This window comes from Poecilia formosa, unplaced genomic scaffold (assembly GCF_000485575.1).
Source record: "Poecilia formosa unplaced genomic scaffold, Poecilia_formosa-5.1.2 Scaffold477, whole genome shotgun sequence".
NCBI classification, from domain to species: Eukaryota; Metazoa; Chordata; class Actinopteri; order Cyprinodontiformes; family Poeciliidae; genus Poecilia; species Poecilia formosa.
Genome location: NW_006800416.1, coordinates 177050 through 195964, shown reverse-complemented (window position 1 = coordinate 195964; position 18915 = coordinate 177050). Strand labels below are relative to the sequence as shown.

The window sequence follows — 18915 nt, the reverse complement described above, 5'->3', positions numbered from 1 at the left end:
ACACACACACACACACACACACACACACACACACACACACAAACACAGGGCGTTATATTAGTAAAAGTCCATTAAATTTTGTTGGGCGCCTATCTTTGCGCATGTATGCAAGCGGAAATCTCAGACATTTTGTGCAGGACACAATAGGCAAATCTGGCAACCCCAGCAGCGATTCCATGTGACTGATTTGGAACTAATAAAATGAATCCTGGACCCGCTTTCTGGAATAACGTGTTGTGTTTTCGAGATGTGTGCGGCCACATAACCAGAGATGTTTTCTGCACCATCATCCGAAGGCACAAATCAGATCTGCGCATTTCAGAGAGATCTGAACGCACCTGGTCCGCCATGTTGCCATCATCTGTTCACAAAACGCGTCAGATTAACCATAATAAAAGCCTTCCTCTATTCAAAATGGACCTGCTCTGATCAGAGATAAGTTCTTATCGCACGGATATGCATTTGTTTTGTCAACATCATATTTAGTGCGAATTAAGAAGGTTTTTTTTTTTTTAGGTCTTGGTGGTTAATAACTGCTTTTCCTGGCCTCTTGCTTTCTGGCACACGTCTGGATGAAATTAGTGGGGAAACCCGACGTCGTACCGACCAACACGGCTGAGAACATGAACTCTCTCAACCCTGATCCCTGCTTCTGATTGGACCCGTGCGCGCTCTGTGCAACGCAGCAGCTTGTTTTACCTAAGAGAGAGGAGGGAAAAAAACAGCTTTCCAACTTTAATAAACGCTCACTTCCGAGCTGAACTGCGAGTCAGTTGTCATGAGAGACATGATATGCATCGATAAAATGCAATTAACGTAATGGGGCGTTTTAATTGCCAGCCATGCACCGCTGATTGCTGCCGCTGCTGCGCTTGCGCGACGGACGAAAGAAATATTGAGGAAAAACGAAAAGAGCAAAATAAAAAAATAAAAAAATAGTAGTCCTTCAGATAGGATAATGTGTGAGAGAGGGTTCACTCTGTCTCTATTTTTGGCTACTGAAAAAACGCATCAGAAGACACGTTTTGTTGACGTTTTATGCTTATGACCTACGGCTATTCAAAAATCAAAGTTTCGTTTCTCCGAAAATTACATAAAACCGGTGAAATTTTGTGTTTAATACAGAATTGTCGAGAAAATGTCACGACCAACCCCAGTGTTTTTCAAAGTGAGGGCCGCGGCCTCATGGGGTTCCACAAGGGGGCGTCAGTGGGACCTCAGAAAACTGGAGGGGAAATTAGACAAAAGCACAAATAAAAAAAAGGGAAAGCAACTTATACCCAGAAAATAATAAATATCTTTCATAATAAAATTTAATATATTTGTATTCACTATCATAAAATAAATGGTTACAGAAATGTGATTTTACATGTTCATCTTTTTATGACTGGAGAATAAAATTGAGAAAAAACATTATGAAAGGATGTTTCTTTACATATTTTAATGTGGGAAAAGATGGTTCTGTCCTATTTGATTCTAATAACTTGCACTCCATTAATCCACTAATAATTGCTTCCTTTCCTAATTGTCATAAACTGAAAGATGTTCAGCAGTTTTTGCTAAAAATGCTTTAAAATATTATGTGCGTTTATATTTATATCCATGCCGTGTAAAACAAATTGTTGCCATTACAACTGGACATCTTTTGAGGAAATCTGTTGGAAAAGAAAAGAAAATTTCAATAAAATGCATTGGAGTTCGAAATTCAGAGGGTACAGAAAAACGGTCTAAAATGTTACTTCATAATAAACAAATTGATTTGAAGAGACTTCTCTGGAACGTGAACCTCTTAAGACCACGTACTTAAAGGGGAGTGGGCTGCTTGTGCTATAGACGATCTTTGCAGGGAACGTGAAGGGTCCTGCGTAGTGCGCACGCGCTTCCCTCTCGGATTAATGTCAAGGCACAAAAGTGGCGCTACAGCGTTTCGAGCTCTCCTCCGGTAAGGATATTTCCCACAAGGGTTTTATTTCCCACTTTCGTGCCTAATTGCTTAAAGTTTCGGGAACTTGTGCGGGGAGACCAGTGGGGTTCCTGGGGAGGCTCAGTGGAGTCACAGCGACCAAAGGAGATGCACTGAGAGCTGAATAAACAGTTAATTTGTCTAGCTTTCCTCCCGGCTCCGCGTACTGTGGTCGCTGCCGCCTCTAGTCTCCAGTATTGTTCCGTTGGCTCCCTAATGGCGGACAGCAGGCAGTGCTGCTTTCCGCTGGGGGGTTGTGGAGGGGGTGGGAGAGGGCTCTATGTTATCTGGTTCCGTGACTAATGACTAACACCTGGATTTTTGTAACGGTCAAGCATACAACGTAAATGCGATTTATTCGCGTCTACCATCACCAGCGCATGACATAAATAAAGGCAGTTCATGTGAAGCGTTTGAGGAAGGGCGCCCCTAGTGGAGGCCGGTATATTTGCCACTGATTGCGCCAGGGTGGACTATGTGCAGGCTAACTTTCCAATTAAAACCCCAACGTGACAGGTATCATAAATGTTGGTGTTTTTAGCTGAATTCCGGGCCGGTTTTGATGTAATTGGTATATGTGGCGCACCAGACAGCATAAATGGGCCCAACAGGATGGGGGTGTGTGGGATTATAAACGTTTGCAAACGTTTTCTTTTTTTGGGAGGGGGGTGACGGGGTTATTTCTGGGTGTCGAGCTGTGTATTGTGCAAAATACGNTTCCGCGGGTTTCAATCTTAGCAAGTTGTTGTTGTTTTTTTTTCTTTTTTTTTTTTTTTTAGCGGCGTTTTAACAATGGCGCAGTCTGTGTCGGCTCTCCTCCCCTCGATCCACCGCTAATCCAATGGCTGTTTGCGCCAGGAAGGGCAGGCAGGGGTGGAAACGGAACACCCTGAACCACGTTTTCTCCTGAACACCCCCCTCCCTCTCCTCCTTCCTCCCTCCAACTTGGAGGTTAGCTTTTCCTCCAACTCGGGTTATTTATGGAAGAGTTGCGCAGCCCAGGTAGCTGGCTTCACTGTCTTTGATCAAAGTTTTGGAGCAGCTCTAGTCATCGGCAAGTTAAGTCAGGATAAAGCGCTGAGAAGCAAAAGGGAAGCGGAAGGAGAATTGGGTGGAAGTGGAGCAGAGGCATGGAGGGGGGAAGTAGTGCCCCCCGTGGTAACCGGGCCCCTGGACCTCATTTGCCGCTATGGTGGCCGCTCCAAGTCCTGGTAAATTATCAAGGACACGGCCTGAAATCCTGCTACGTGCTGCCTTCCTGTGGTCAATATATATTTTTTTCGTCCCATTAAACCTCATCAGCTGTAGTTCAGGGCTTGTAGTTTCATCTCTCCGCTGCCAGGTAACCAGTTTCTATCTTTCTTTCTTTTCTTTTTTTTTTTTAACCCCAACTCATCAGCTGCTATGATGTTGTGGTGGCTGCGCATTACGCATCACATCCTCAGTGACATAATACTTATATAATGAGCTCAGGATTTTTAATTTGAATAAGATATGCTATCTTCTTCTTCTTTAGAGCAAAGGGGGTGGGGAAAATGCTGCATATCTCCATATTATGACTTGCTGCGCAAGCCGGATGGTGCTGGAAAGGTAGAGGAACACCTATGGTGATGTGGCGCAGACGCTGTTTTGCCCCCATGAAGCGGTTTTTGTTGCAGGGGAGGCGGGTCTCTGTAACACACCGCCCGGCCCCTCCTTATCTCTGTCCACCTGGTGTTGACGTTGGGAGCAAGGTTACATGTCGGAGCTCATTAGTGCCCGGATCCTCGTTTTTTCTTTTCTTTTCTTTTTTTTGCCTCTCATCCACGTGCATGCAGACTGTCTCGCAGCTCTGCATTGCAGTCTGAACTCAGTCTATTTTTTCCCCCTTCAGAGCGCCACTGCTTTGCACTGAGATTCATCCATCCCTCCACCTCCCCCCATTCATGAGGCTGGCAGGCTGAAAAAAAAAAAAAACAAAAACTGGCGTCCATTGCTTTTTGCAGCTCGGCTTGGCTTTGGGGAGGGGGGAAGTAGCGCTCCACATTGTCCACAGTATTTTACCACCGGTTACCATGGCATTTGCAAACAGATGTTGTTACCTCAACACATGTGGTCTGATGACATCAGCCTGGTGTTCTGGCTTACAGGAGGTAATGCTGCTGCTGCTACGTGCAGCTGCTTTGGGAGCAAATCTGGTTTTAGGAGCTGCTACAAAAAAAAGACATGAAGATCTGGGACTGACATTTTGTTTTGCTGTGAGCTTCCTGTCACGTGAGCAGACGGAGCGAGTCTTCCTCATTCAGCTTCAGTGTTTTTGCAGGAAAGCAGATCTCGATTACTGTAGGGTTTAATGTTTTTGCAGTGTTTGCAGACCCTACTAACACAAACATTTAAAAACATAAATGCATTGTATAATTGTATTGGTTTTTGTTTTAAATGGAAGACCAAGCAGTTATTCCTTCCACTGCTAAAATATTATAAGTTAACAGTTTTCACATTTTTGCACAAAGTTTGTTGCTAAATAGCAACATTTGTCTTTCTTCTACGTGAGGGAAATGCCTAGTGGTTTTGTTTCAGCCAGCTAACCAGCTGGGTGCAGCAAGAAGTGGAGGAGGGGCAGCACTGCTTTACTTCCTCCATCGAGGTTAAAAACTCCAGTCAACCCGACACTTCCTCTACATAGGATGGAAAGTAATTGCAGTTTTAAAATGTCATTGTACCTCGATAGCAGTGGCATAATACCAACTGTTGGTATAGTTTTGAACCGGCAGCTGATTTATGCTCATTTACATGTTTAAATGTAAACTGTACTGAAACTGTTAAGTTATGAGTTAAACCAAAAAAAGCACAAATCCATATGTTTACATTTAGGATGATACTCAAAGTGACCCAAAGAGACTTTTTCTTCATTCTATGAGAATCTTTTATGGGCCTGTACTTTGCTAGGATATTTCTGAAATAATTGGGATTATAACCACATTGGTGATTGGCCAGAAAACTGCAGTCGGTGCACCTCTAGTAAACATGTTATTAGCTACTTACTGGTAGCCCTGTTACTGTGTTGCATCAGACTGAGTCCCCCCCATCGAGGCACTTCCCCCACACCCACTTCTCCTTCTACGCTCCAATCAACTGTTGGCTACGGATTCACATCCAGCAGCAGCGAATCCATGGCAACCCACCCTGCTGACTCTGGTGGATTGCCAAAGAAAATATGATGCAAAATTGCCAGAAACACAGAGACTGAATCTTTGTTTATACATTAAAAAAACAAACGTTTGACGTTTATACTGGGAAATATTTTTTTCCAGTTAATTGCCTATCTCATTGGGTAGTCTTTTAGCTTGTGTGCTGTTTGAGGAAAAAAAAATCACAAAAACAAACAAAGCTTCTTTTTTTTATTTAGTGCTGAATACTTCGTAGTCTTGCCTTAATTAATGCAATTAAAATATTGTCTCACTAATTGGTTTATTTTTCTGTTATGCTGAAAATGATTAATCGCGATTAGTTGACAGGGTTTCCTCCGGAAAACTTGCTAAGCCCGATGCTTGGGGCGCTAGGGCAGTCATTCAGCCGGCCGCCATGTTTTTGAGTTAAAAAAATGTTTAAAGTTGACATGAAATTTGAAAATGTTACTTGATAGTTATGCATTTTTGGAAGACTGGATGATTAATAACTAAACACCAACTATATAGTCTTAAAAAAAAAGCCAATAATTAAAAAAAAACTAAGATAAATTAACAATGCTAAGCCTGGTGGGGGAACAAGTAAAGCCTGGTGACCCGCCAGGCTTATAATACAGTGAGGGAACCCTGGTTGGATTAATCATGATTAGTTGGATTAATCATAAATAATTTGATTAATCAATTATTCATGCTTAATTTGTTGTTGAAATAGTCGTCAACTAATTTAGGTATTGATTAATTGCTAACTGGAATGTGCAGACTCAAAGGCCATTTGCTCAAATGGCAACACACTCAGAGCAGTAATTCTGCCAAAACTGTACAAATAATTCTCACATTTGGTATTTAATATAAAAATAAAAAACTTTGTAAACATGTATTTACTCAGTTCTCCTCAAGAGGCGTACCTTTAGCTTCACCTGGTTAACATGTGCTAGGTTACTGCATTTTAGACAACTAAAATGTTTTTGTTTTTTTTTATTTAAAAAAATCAATGAAATTATATTAATATTTTAATGCATTTCTTACTTTGTAGTTTAAGTGGTTAAAGCAAAAATCTGCAGAATCTCATTTTTAATTTGATTAATTGTTAGAATAAATGATTACTAAAATAATCGTTAGCTGCAGGCCTGATATTGAACATGGCATTGCGAATTTTCAGTGTAGAGTTTTAAATTTAAAACTTTGCACTTAATTTAAAACTCGATCAAACATGTTATGTTTGATCATAGCATTTACAGTTTATTCATAACTTAATTGTGCGTATTATAAAAGATTGTCCGGTTGGTTACTTGCATCCCAATACAGACGTCTTCTTATTCTTTGTGGTATTTAAGCAGCCAGGAGGTTTTATTATATCCATATTCATTAAAACACAGATATAATGTGCGCTGGGCCTCCTGGAGCGTGGGTAAACGGTTGTAAAACGAGTGTTTTTCTTTTTACTTACCATGTCCTTAATTTTAAAAGTTCAGAGAGAAAGGAACATGTTTGGAGAAACAAACAGTGCGTGTCGCTTTTAAAACATGCCCTGAAACTTGACATCTTGGTAGCCTATGATGAGTCGTCACCAGTTAAAGTAGGATGTGTCCCAGTTTAGAACCATGTGACGTTTCACAGGGAGGCCGGGGGTCATCCGCTGACTGCACCCGGCTCTGGTTCAGATCTGGGGGGGGAAAAATAAAATCAGGACAGGGGGATTTTCTCCTGCCTTGTCAGGAACTTAAAATGACAGAAAATCCGCCATGCTGAAATTCAGTTTGACTGAAGTAAAAAAAGAAAAAGCTGTGAAATAGTGTGTGACCAGACACTTCCCCCCCCCCCGAAACCCACACCCCAGCCCTCTCCCACCGAGATGCAGCCGTGGCATGGTGCTGGGATCAAAATGGCCACCAGGATGTTGTGGTTCTGGGGACGAAGCGCCGCCTGGCCTCTGCTCTGGCTCAGGGAGATGTGTTCGTGTGCGCTCAGGCTCTTCCTGTCTGTTGAGGGGAATGACGAGCTTCAAAGATCAGCGCATCCGTTCATGTGTACTTGTGCGTTTCTGCGCCGCAGCTGTCAGCGGCGACGTGATGTATGGGGCTCGCAGCCACCCGACTGCTACGTGACACAAACACAACCAGCTTCCGCACATCCTCAAAACGTTCTCCCCGACTGCAGGGCTCTGCCGCTCGTCTCTGGTGTTTTTACAGTCCGCCTCGCCGTTTAAGCTCCATTCATAAGTTATGTATTACTCCGGTTGGTATGGCGATCACTAAATCAACATCGCCCAGATGAGACGCACAGAGAGCCAGACTTTTTAGAGGCAGTGGGCCTTACCGTCACCCTGGTAACTAAGGTGTAGCTTCACCGGTTGCCAAGGACGACGAGTGAGCACCTTTTTGCGGAGAAGCGGAAGGCAGCAGGTGAGAGAAGGCCTCCGGTTGGCTCAGGTGTGTTGGAGCAGGGATCTGTCTGAAGGTAGCTCTGCTGCATTTATCATAATATTTATTGTGATGAATTCTGATTTATTGTTTCTACAACAAATCCCAAATATGTTTAGACACATGCTGTCTGTATTGTTGAGATTAATTTGACTATTTTCTCCATGGCTTGTTCAATGAGAGTATCAGATTTTATTGTTTTATATCAATACAATCTGAAAATACAGTTAAATGAAGTTACTGTGTGCAGCTTAGTGATATAAGTTGGACTTCTTTATGTCACAGTTACCCAGTAAAGAAGTAATAACTGGTTCTTATTGTCACTTTATCACAACAGTGTGACAAAATATGGTGATAAAACTTGTACCTTCATATCACCCACTCCCAGTTATCATGACTTTTTTTTTCATATAATAGAAAACTGGATTTATCCTAATAATAAATTCCAATTAATGTTGTTGAAAATCCTCAAAAATGTATTGCTTTAGGTTATTTTTATTTTTTTCCCACTCTTTGTTCCATAGAAGCATCAATATATTAGAAAATATCATAAAATCCAGTTTCTATGTTACGTGTAGTGATAAGAATGTCGCTTCTTTATGTAACAGGTATCCTGAAAATGCCTATTTGAAAACAAGCTGTTTTTTTAAGAGCATTGTTTGTGTTCACTGATTTATCGACCAGCCGATTTATCAATGCTGATTTCCTTAATTTTGGGAGATCGCCTGACACGTGTGAAGCCGATCTTATGGACCTCAGCCACTGACCTCTTCAGATAAATGCTGTGAGAGAGATTCAGTTGATCGACCCACCAGGTCACGTCTGCACCTTTATAGTTGACAACAGTCACCCCACGGTTGCCAACTCAGCAACTTTCTTGTTATATTTAACACTTTTTCAGACAAAAAATATTGGCGTTGGCCAAAATCGGCATCGGCAGATTAGGCTTTTTAAAGATCGGTAATCTGCGATCGGCCAGAAAACTGCGGTCGGTGCCCTGCTACTTTAAAACCAATAGATGTGGTCAAATACATCTTCAACATATTAATCTTTTCTTTTCCCAGCCGCTGGGTTGACTCATCTCCATCAGGCATCTGTGATTAAACCGAAGCAGGAAGACATTGTCACAGCTTGGTCATGTTTCTGTTTATTTCCTACAACTCTTATCGTTGTGGCGGCATTTATCTGATCGGGTCAGATAAATAAAGTTATTTATCTTGACGATATTTAAAATGGTGCCATCTCAAGCTAAAGCTCAACCATCCCAGTTAAGCCTGTCGCAGTTAATTAATTGCAGGATAAATGAAAATGAGCTTGATGGTTTTCATTCTCATTAATATTTTTTTTTTGAGGGCAGCTTTGTTTAGAGACTTAATAATCAACAATTTCTCTATTTTTCTCTACACAGGTTGTTCCTCCATGCATCAGAAACACTCTCGCCTCTGTTGCGTTTTTTGTTTTATAGTAAACACAAAAAAGTTAAGCAGCCTACCATCCTGGAGCCTAGCTCTAATAAATGACACTTAATTGAACGAATTTAGATGTTAATCTAATATACGGCTAAAGAAAGGGAGTTATTTTTAGAAAAGCTAACCCTATTAATTCATCTTTATTTCAAGTAATACAATTTAGATTCCATCTGCGAAATTATTAAAGAAAATAGGTTTTGTCAGGCTTAATTCTGCTAATAAGTTAATTACTCAAGTGGTTGATGACATATTTCCTGTAGCTGTAATTAATTGCAGCCCTTTTTAATTTTTCTTGTAATGGTAATAAATAATCAAAATGCTTGACCTAAATCACACATCATCACTACGGCGACGCCAAGACGTCCATTTGGACTCATCCAGAGAAATGTCGCTGATTCTTTGAAGTCAAAGCACAGATTTAGGATGAGTTGGAGGAAAAAAATATGAAAACAGATGTTTTAAAGGGCTAGTGCAACTAAATTGAAGAGGGAAAAACAATGGAGAACAATCTCAACCCATAAACGGGGTGAAACCATGGCAACCGCGGGTTTTACCTCAGGGGATACCTGAGCTACCTGTCCAGCTGTCAGACATTATAAAACTAATTACTGGCGCGGCCGCCTCCTAATTGCGTCCTAAACGGCTTCTGTTTGACTCGCCAGGTGGTTGCCTTAGCGATGGATGGGGAGTCAGAGCCAAGCCCTGTTGTGGCAGAGGACGTGGAGGAGAGGGCGGAGCCCCTCGACGCCACTCCTTCCTCCCAGCCGCCATCCCCACCTCCCGCTGAGGAGTCTGGGGAGCCGGTGTCCATGGAAACGGGAGACGAAGCCACAAAGGAGGGTGGCACAGAGGACAATGAGGATGATGATGTTGTTCTCGTAGAGGAGGAGGCTTCCCAGCCGCTTCACGCTGCTGCTGCTGCTGCAACCTCTTCTCCAGACGGACCCAACGCGGAGAGTGCCGAGCATGCGGGCGCTGCGGCAGAGGACGCAGCAGAAACGCCTTCCAAGAGCCCAAACTCTCCTCCGTCTTCCAACGCATCCATGGCGGCGGCGACGACTACGGCGGCAGCGTACCAGAAGCCGCCGACCGCAGCCCCGGAGCCCATCGTCATCGACGACGAGGAGGACTGTGAACAGAAAGAAAACTCTTCCCCCTCACCTGCGCTCCCCGGGGAGTCCTCCGCCTCCCACTCGCCCACCGCGTTCAGCAGCAACGACCCGGACTCGGAGATCAGGATCTCCAGCGTCACCACTCTGGGCTCCAGCAACCAGAGGGGCTCGGCGGCCAACACGCCGCCGCATCCAGATGATGCCCAGGCCGACATCAACCTGATGATCACCTCAGTGACTTCCCTCCAAGGCGGAGCGGCGGCAGTCGGAGAGGTGAGGATTAGCACTGGAAGCGCAGGCAGAGATGAAGCGGTTCTATTGGGTGGAGAGCGACTAGGACAATGAGTTGAGGCCCTATGAAATCTGACTGTACAAATTCCACTTCTGTTTTTCTTTTCCTAAATTTCTTTTTGTTTTCCAATTTCAAAGGTAGTATGACATAAAATCAACTTTTTTTGTGTGTTATGACGTTATTCCCTCATCAGAAACGCACCTGGAGTGTTGCTTTGATTCTTTTATGGATGTTTGAGAAATCCTTTAATCTCATGGCGACCATTCAAAACGCCTGGGTAGATGTAGCTCCACCTTCGAGGTGCAGCTCCTCCTCAGAGCTGCAGTTTCCAAGCTTCCCTCACAGAGCAGCCTTTCCCCCTTCAGCTCCTTCAGACTAGCCAGCAGCAATTAGCAAATACCTGGTGGAGCTGCACATTGGCTGAGCTCTTTATTCGAGCTACTGCTGGTCTAAACGTTGCTAATAGAGGAACGATGTGATGATGAGCTCCTGAAGGCCGAGTTTCAGGAAGAGCAGGAATTTATACAGAGAGTGAGACCAAATTTCAAGGTGTTAAATCAGAAAGTAAAATTTCTTAAGTCATATTTGATACACATGCAACTAGTGAAGGTACCATAGTTACTAGATTATGCTATAAAATGGCACTGTGTGCCTGCAAAGCCCATAATACTTCCCTTTTACCTTGTTTTATTTACCCAAAAAGTATGTAATTATGTTGTGACTGGAAAAAAAATTAACAAATCATTAACTAGAGTTCCACATTTACTATTATTCTGTGTCACAAATATAACAGACTTCTGTGGTTTAACAGAACATTGGTTCTACAAGGTGTTAAAGTGTTTCCCCCTCATTTGTTTTAAGGAATTCAAACATTATGTGGAAAACTGAGAATTGGGTTTTTACCAGCATACAAGAAAATCTCCCCTTTAACAAGGCTTGAGAGAGATGATCCCACAATTTGGGACACGGAGCAACAGTCACCTACAACTCACGTCTGCTGATTTATTTAAATGTTCAAGACGTGGCGAGCTGTTTTTTATGTTTCCGAGAAGTCGTATCCTTGCTCCTCCAGTCAAAATACAATGACAAAATGTACAGAAAACTTTATTTTTGAAGTGAAGACGTCAACGTTTCGGAAAGTTTTTTTGTTGTTTTTCCACCATGGCTGAACGGTTCATTCTGTCTGTGTGGAGAAGAGAGCCCAGCCTAACCAGCTAACTGTGGCTACAGGAGCTGCTATGGCCAAAATACTACAGACTGCTGTACATCCTCCACTTTTCTCCAATATCGGCTAATTCTGTGAAATTGTGTGTGGTTATGAATTCCATTTTGTTTATCAAATTCCACAACCGCCGTCCGCGTTTTCCGCATCGCAGAAATCGCATTGCCCTTCATATGTCATTGGTTCTTCATCGCGTTGCTTTCGGATGTTTCTGCTGAATGAGGGGGAAAATGGAAAACCTGTAACCTCTGCTGCATCTGCCCTCAGGCGGATGAAAACGAGACAGAGGAGAACGGTCTGCAGATCAGCAGTGCCTTCAGTCTGAATCCTGACACCCCATCTGCTCGACCAACCGCCTCCTTTAACCCCGGCCGAGGCTCCGCCAGCCAGCTGGTTCAGAACGGAGACACGGGGACGCACAAAGCAGCAGGTAACGCCTGGAGTTAACCGTTTCCTGTCGGGTGAACGGTGCAGTAGGCCCTCTGCCGTTTTGGTCGCCGGAAGACGGGGCCGGCTAGCGGCACTCATGAAGAATTAAAGCCTCCCGCTGCCGTCCTTGGTGTCATCCGAGACCAACAGACCAACACGACGAGCAGCCGGACTAACTAAACCGCCTCCCAAAAGCAGTCGAGCCTTTTTTCCACATTACAACCTTAAACTTTGATTTATTTTTGGGGGGAATTCATGTGGAAAAAAAAAAAACGACACACAATGTAATAGGAGGAAAAGCATTGGATATAGAACAGTTTGAATAAGTTTTAATACATTTTCAGTTGATTCATTTAGGCTTCCGTAGAAAGTTAAAGGAGTGAATGTTCTGGGTTTGCAGTATCGAGAATTTTTACTTTTGAGCCTTTCAACATCTCCATCTTTGTATAAATCTTTGAAAATAACAAATTATTATCCTCCTACTTCACCACTGTGCACTACTTGCCTCCTGTTTCACTAAAGATCCCTGTTATCTTTCATATTAGAAAAATGACCCATATTTATGCAGGTGTTGTACGCTATAATGTCTATATTGCATGTTTTGTCTTTTTACACAGACTATATGGACATTCCTTATTAATCATGGGGGAGTAAATTGTGTGGAGTTGGAGGATTTAACAGATGCACTTTAATCCTAAACTGGGAATCTGCTTAGGACAGGAATTACTGGGCTCTGGTTGACCAGTACGTCGTCCAGCAGCAGCACCACACCACTACATCCAGATTGTCATGATTTACAGTTTTCAAACTGGGTTTTTACTGCAGCATGCTACACATCTGCACACGATTGTGGAAATCAATATTTCCAGATTAATCATCATTATTGATTTATTTTATTTTTTTGCCCCCACTAAATGATTTACGTGCTCTAAAATCCTCAGTTTTATTGTTTTGGTTGTTTTTAGTTGCTCTGTTTCAATTCAATCATTGATTGGGATTTGTTTAAAATTTTAGAAATGTCTTGTTTGCTGTTTAAGTCAGCCTTTTAGAAGTTTCTGTAGGATGTTTTCTTATTAATGCTAGGATTCTCTGAGTGTTTCAGGCATTCGCTGCAGCTTTTAAAATGCCACATTTGTGTTTAGCCTCTCTCTGCCTCCTGTGGCTATGTGTCCAATAAAAATACCAAATGAGTGATTCTAAACGTGCAACCATGGAGGTAAGATTTCCTTCTCGTCCTCCTTCTTGTAGACTCATGGATCTCTCAGTCGGCCTCGGTTCCCCGGAACCAGAAGCAAAGTGGGGTGGACTCTCCGTCGCCTATCACCTCGCTGCCAAAGCCTGCAGGCCAGTCTTCCTCCTCCACCTCATCCTCAGGCTCCCAGACACAACCCAGGACCGTCAAGGTGGGTTCAATCAGTCAGATGTGTTGTATCCACCATTTTATAGAAAAATAATGTATGTAGGTAGGCCTCTCATAATGATGCATTTTACTGGGTGATAAATTGTCCCAGTAATTGCTGCGATAAATGATAATATTGTTATTTTGAGACTATTTTTAAATCTATAGATTTAAAAACAAGACAAAACATTAGACAATATAAGACATGGGTAGAAAGGTGTCTGATGTATATTGTATTATTATAAAATTTGCCCTCCAAAATAAAAGACAAACAAAAACGGTGAATAAAATGAAAATAAAAACTTGGAAGCAACTAAACCATAAGTAAAATGCATCGTGATGTCTCTGTAAACAACACTGGCCTTGAAAAATTATTAATTATCGGCTCATTTTAATCCATCGTGTGATCAATTGATTCATTGCTTATTGCGACGGGTTTGGATGTAGTTGCAAAAAAAGAGATTATTGGGGAAAAAGAGGTTGTTTCCACACTACCCATACCTCATCGATCTATGATGAATGGATATCTGCCATGAATTCATATCACACTTTTTCTTCTCTGAAGAAAAGAAAGTGACTAGAAAAAAATCAATTAAAATTGCACTTGGTATGAAAGAATGTAAGATGTTAGTTTAAGGCCTTAACACCCAGCCTTACATCCACGATGGATACCTGTCATAAATTTATAGGAAACTTTAGATGTGTACTTGAAAATGAGCTAAAAGGTCAGAAAAATGACAAATGTGTAGTATTTCTACATTTTGGAAAGCTTCTTTCTGTTAAATCTGTGTTTTTCTTCCCAGGTGACCTGCGCCAACTGCAAAAAGCCTCTGAAGAAAGGCCAGACAGCCTACCAGCGAAAAGGCTCCTCTCACTTGTTCTGCTCCACCACTTGTCTCTCTGCCTTCTCACACAAACCTGCACCCAAGAAGACCTGCACCATGTGCAAAAAGTCAGCCTTTCATTTTCTCTTTTTATGCCTGAAAATGCTCATAACAGACTTTTACTTTAGCCACAAGTTTTTTTTTTAGGTTCCCATTTTCTGTGGATTTTTTTTTTTTTTTGTCAACTAAACCATGCGACTTCTTTGTCTTTTTTTCTTTCCACAGGGACATCACACACATCAAGGGCACCATTGTGGCCCAGGTGGACTCTAGCGAGTCTTTTCAGGAGTTCTGTACGACCGGCTGCTTGGGCGCGTACGAGAACAAGAACAACCCGCCTAAAACAGGCCTGAAAAACAAATGCACCGTCTGCGGGAAACTCACAGAGGTCAGTCTGTCCTGCAACCGCAACGTCTTATTTATTCATTCATTCGTTCATTTCTTACTTGTCGCTCCCAAGACGTGAATGTACCTGGTAGAGCCATGTTCACAATTGCAATTTTACTGGAAGTTGTAAACCCCGTTTCTGAACACAGGCTGCAGTTTGGGATTTATAGGTCGTTGTTTGCAGGACTCCCTGTAAACTCAGGTCAGTGATTCAGGAATCTGTAATCTTTCACTCCGCTCAGCGTTGTAAAAGAGCGTTCATGCCCATCTAGCGCTTTTACAAACTAAGCTATTGATCCTCGGTCGGCTTCTGTAGGGATCCAGAGACAAACTGATCTGTCGATCTACTTTCTCTTTAAACCGCAGTCTTCCCTAGGTATTGAGAAAAGCAGGAGGAAGATCAAGCAGACGGGATGAGGCTTTAAATGTCATAATAATGCTGCAGGATCTAGAAAACCAAACTGCTTCACTGCTTGGATAGGTGTTTTTTTAACTTAACCTGTTGTGGTACCTGTCTCGAGTGTTTCCATTACAAATGTGCACCGGTGTCCTAAAGAAGCACATTACGGATGGGAATGTTTTTCAAGAGCAGAATTTGTATTTGTGGGGCTATAATTGCTGTGACACACAATTACGACTACAGTTACCAAAAAAAGAAGTAATAAATTGTTCTTATCACTTTTATCATTATCGCATTTGTGACACCAAATATTGCAATAAAACTTTAAGTCCGTATCGCCCACCACTACTGTAAAAACACAGCTGCTGTAACCTTTCTTGGAACACTATTTTCAAATGATTTCCCTCATAATTCACTAAAATATGAAAAAAAAAAGATAAAAATGACTAATGAAGGGTTATAGTGAGGCTCCGTGTGTTGGAGCATTATAAAAGTATGCTGGACATTTATTTGTGGTGAAGCATGTGTAGCTCCTTTGTTTACCAGAATCATTTATCTGTGTAGTTCTGAGCTAAACCAAGATGGAGGTTTGGTCCAGCCCAGAGGAAACTCTAATTCTCTCAGGCCGCTCCATACGTCACATCTTTCATTACTCTGTAGCATAGACTCAGTTTGACTCTACCTGGGCCTTCTGGTTTTGCTTGTTTTTATTGCATGTTACATGGCAGAGTCCTGTTGCATTATCTTCCAGTCGTCGTTCTCTTGTCAAACCATATCCTTCACCATCATATTGCTATTTATCTCGACTTTGCCGTATTGTATTTCCCCTCACAAAATGAATTATTCATCTTTCGTCTATCTTTATTCTCATCTGGCCTCGGTATAATCTAGTTCAATCTGTCTGACCGCTCTTTCCTGCCTTCTCTCTACAGTACGCCTCACCATCAAATTCTGATCTTCACTATTCATTTTGATGCGTATTCTACCATAGAAGAACTTTTTAACCGTTGAGTGACGTAGATTAAAGTTCAACTGCGTGGAGAATCCGTTTTTTTTCTGCTCTGATGGTTTTATTTTCCCTGTCTTCCAGATTCGGCATGAGGTTAGCTTTAAGAACGTGACCCACAAGATCTGCAGCGACACATGTTTCAATGTTTACCGCAAAGCCAACGGGCTGATCATGAACTGCTGCGAGCAGTGTGGCGACTATCTGCCCAGCCGGGCGTCGGCCAACCACTTCCTGCTGGTCGACGGCCAGCAGAAACGCTTCTGCTGCCAGAACTGCATCAGGGATTACAAACAGGTAAACACCCTCCGCCGCCCTGCTGTTCCTTTTTTGTTATTGTTTTTTTTTTTTTTATCATAATGCTTTCGTTTGCATCTTGTTTTGACATGATGTTTTTTCCCACGCAGGCCCACAGTAAACTCGCCAGCTGTATGACTTGCAAAACACTAATCAAGACGGGGGAGGTGCTCCAAAGCCTCGGCGCAGGCGGCACCTTGAGCTCCTACTGCTCCGTCAGCTGTATGAACAAGGGCAAGCTGACGTCGTTCATCAGTGAGTACTCAGAGATGCGTACCGATCCGATACTGGTATCGGTACCGATACTGGAAAGAATTCTAGATCAGGTAACGTGGCACTGTGCCCGATCCATAAGGGCAGATCTATTTGGTCTAATTCTTCGTGCTCTGAGTGACGTCATAATTTATTATTTATTTTACTTTCAATTACTTATTTAATTCCTATTTGCACTTTCTGAACCAGTTTAGAGAAAGTTTGTTGCTGTTTATTTTGCACCAAGATAGTCAATCTATTGTCTTAGTTTCTTTATTATTTACTTTACAGAGGCTGTTATGCTCCTCTGAACTGACTGAACAAATTAAAAGTTGTTTTGTTTTTACATGTTTGACTAAACTTATGAAGCTATCGGTGTATTAAAGTGATGGATTTGTTTGATAACTGGTGCAGAGTTATTAAAATAAATTTGTAATTCAGTACATTTGTCTGAAAAAGTAAATTCAGCAGCGTTTTTCTGAATCAGATCAGAATCTGCTGATGCCAAACCTCACATATTGGTATTGGAAGTAAAATAAAGTGCATCGCTGCATCCTTAATCAGAATGCACAGGATTTGACAAACCTTTGAGCACTTAAGTTAAAAGCAGACTGCTTTAAGATCATCTTTAATTGCATGTCTCAACATCTGGTGTAAAACAACAGCAGTCAGTCAGGTTCATGTTTTTAAAGCTGATGGTAGAGAAGTTCTCAATTTGTTGAACATGGATTTTTCTCTGTTCCTTATTCAGTATAAATAATAATGAATCAAAATGCTTGAGTCTGTTCAGGAACAGTAGTGTGAAAAATTGTTTGTCCCCTTCATGATTTCCTTTTTTTTTTGCGTGATTGTCGCACTTCAGTGTTTCAGAACAACAAACTAATTTAAGTATTAGTCAAAGACAACCCAAGTTGGCACAAAATGCGGTTTTAAAAGAAGGTGTTTATTATTAAGGGAGCCTAATGACTGGTTGGGCCAACCTCGGCAGCAACAGCTGCTGTCCCTCATCTTTACAGAATAGTTTTAATTCAGGAGGGTTTTCAAGCTTTTTAAAGTAGTTTCAATAGCATTCAGGTAAGGACTTTGACTAGGCCACTCCAAAGTCGTCGTCTTGTTCTTCAACCATCCAGAGGTGTGTTAGGAGGCTGGTGTGTTTGGAGAACCAAAGTTAGTTTCAGCTTGACGTCACCTTCAGAATGTTCTTTTTTTGTTTGTTTTGTTTTGGTAGAAAGTAGAATTTGTGTTTCCATTTATGACTGCAGGTCTTCCTGGTCCGGACGCAGCAAAACAGCCCCAGACCATCACACTACCACCACCATGTTGTACCACCGGTATGGTGTTATTTTTACGCCTAATGTAACCGGACACAAACTCACAAAGATTAAACTATTTTATCTCGTCGGTCCTCTGAATGTTTTCCCAAAAGTCTTGGGGATTATCAAGACGTGTTCTGGGGAAAGCTGAGCCCAGCCTTGACGTTCTTGTTGCTCACTAGTGGTTTTCATCTTGGAACCATTTTTGGCCTGAGGCACTTCTCTGGATGTTGTTGCTGGGTCTTTATGACCTCTTGGATGAGTCATCGCTGCGCTCTTGGGGTAATTTTAGTCGGGGAACCACTCTAGGGAAGCTTTGCCACTGGTCCATGTTTTCTCCATGTGTGGACAGCGACTCTCACTGTGGTTCCCGACGCCATAGAAACGGCTGTGTGACCCTTTCCAGAGTCATTTTGATTACTTTCTTCCTCGTTTGTTCCTGAGTTTCTGTGGATCTCGATGTAATGTCTAGCTTCTGAAGAGGTTTTGAGTTTTTCCTCCCTTAAACATTGTTTTAAAAACTTTATATTATTTTTTTTTGCTTACTTGTGTTTCTTTTGACTAATATTTAAATTGGTTTGATGTTCTGAAACAGGAAGGAGGCAAACACTTTATCTACACTACTGTATCTGCGCTTTTTTGTTATTTAACATGAATCGGGTACAGTTTTTAATTTGTGACTAGTAAATTAGTAAATACAAATTCATGTATCAAGAGGGGCACAAAAATACAGTGAAAAATGTTTATTTTTATACATTTTTTTTGTGCGTGTGCAGACAAGGAACCTACATGTCATTTCTGTAAAAGAAGCTCTTTGCCGCAGTACCAGGCCACGCTGCCAGAGGGCGACATCCTCAACTTCTGCAGCTCCCAATGTGTTGCCAAGTTCCAGGTGAGAACTTG

The 18915-nt window shown here is 42.0% G+C and overlaps 1 protein-coding gene and 1 long non-coding RNA gene across 2 annotated transcripts in view; one reads left to right on the top strand and one right to left on the bottom strand.

Annotated features, from left to right (window-relative positions):
* Window positions 1-10761, bottom strand: part of LOC107833896 (uncharacterized) — a 20972-nt gene extending 10211 nt beyond the window's left edge. The window contains exon 1 of the long non-coding RNA XR_001659672.1: window positions 10717-10761. This is a non-coding gene — a long non-coding RNA (uncharacterized LOC107833896). The remainder of the gene's footprint in view (window positions 1-10716) is intronic.
* The window catches only part of zmym2 (zinc finger, MYM-type 2), a 32877-nt gene continuing 15799 nt past the window's right edge, over window positions 1838-18915 (top strand). The window contains exons 1-9 of the mRNA XM_016664298.1: window positions 1838-1942; window positions 9682-10404; window positions 11913-12075; window positions 13323-13477; window positions 14277-14425; window positions 14583-14745; window positions 16235-16447; window positions 16558-16702; window positions 18789-18904. Coding sequence (XP_016519784.1) covers window positions 9697-10404; window positions 11913-12075; window positions 13323-13477; window positions 14277-14425; window positions 14583-14745; window positions 16235-16447; window positions 16558-16702; window positions 18789-18904 — 1812 coding nt within the window. The 5' untranslated portion in view covers window positions 1838-1942; window positions 9682-9696. The remainder of the gene's footprint in view (window positions 1943-9681; window positions 10405-11912; window positions 12076-13322; window positions 13478-14276; window positions 14426-14582; window positions 14746-16234; window positions 16448-16557; window positions 16703-18788; window positions 18905-18915) is intronic.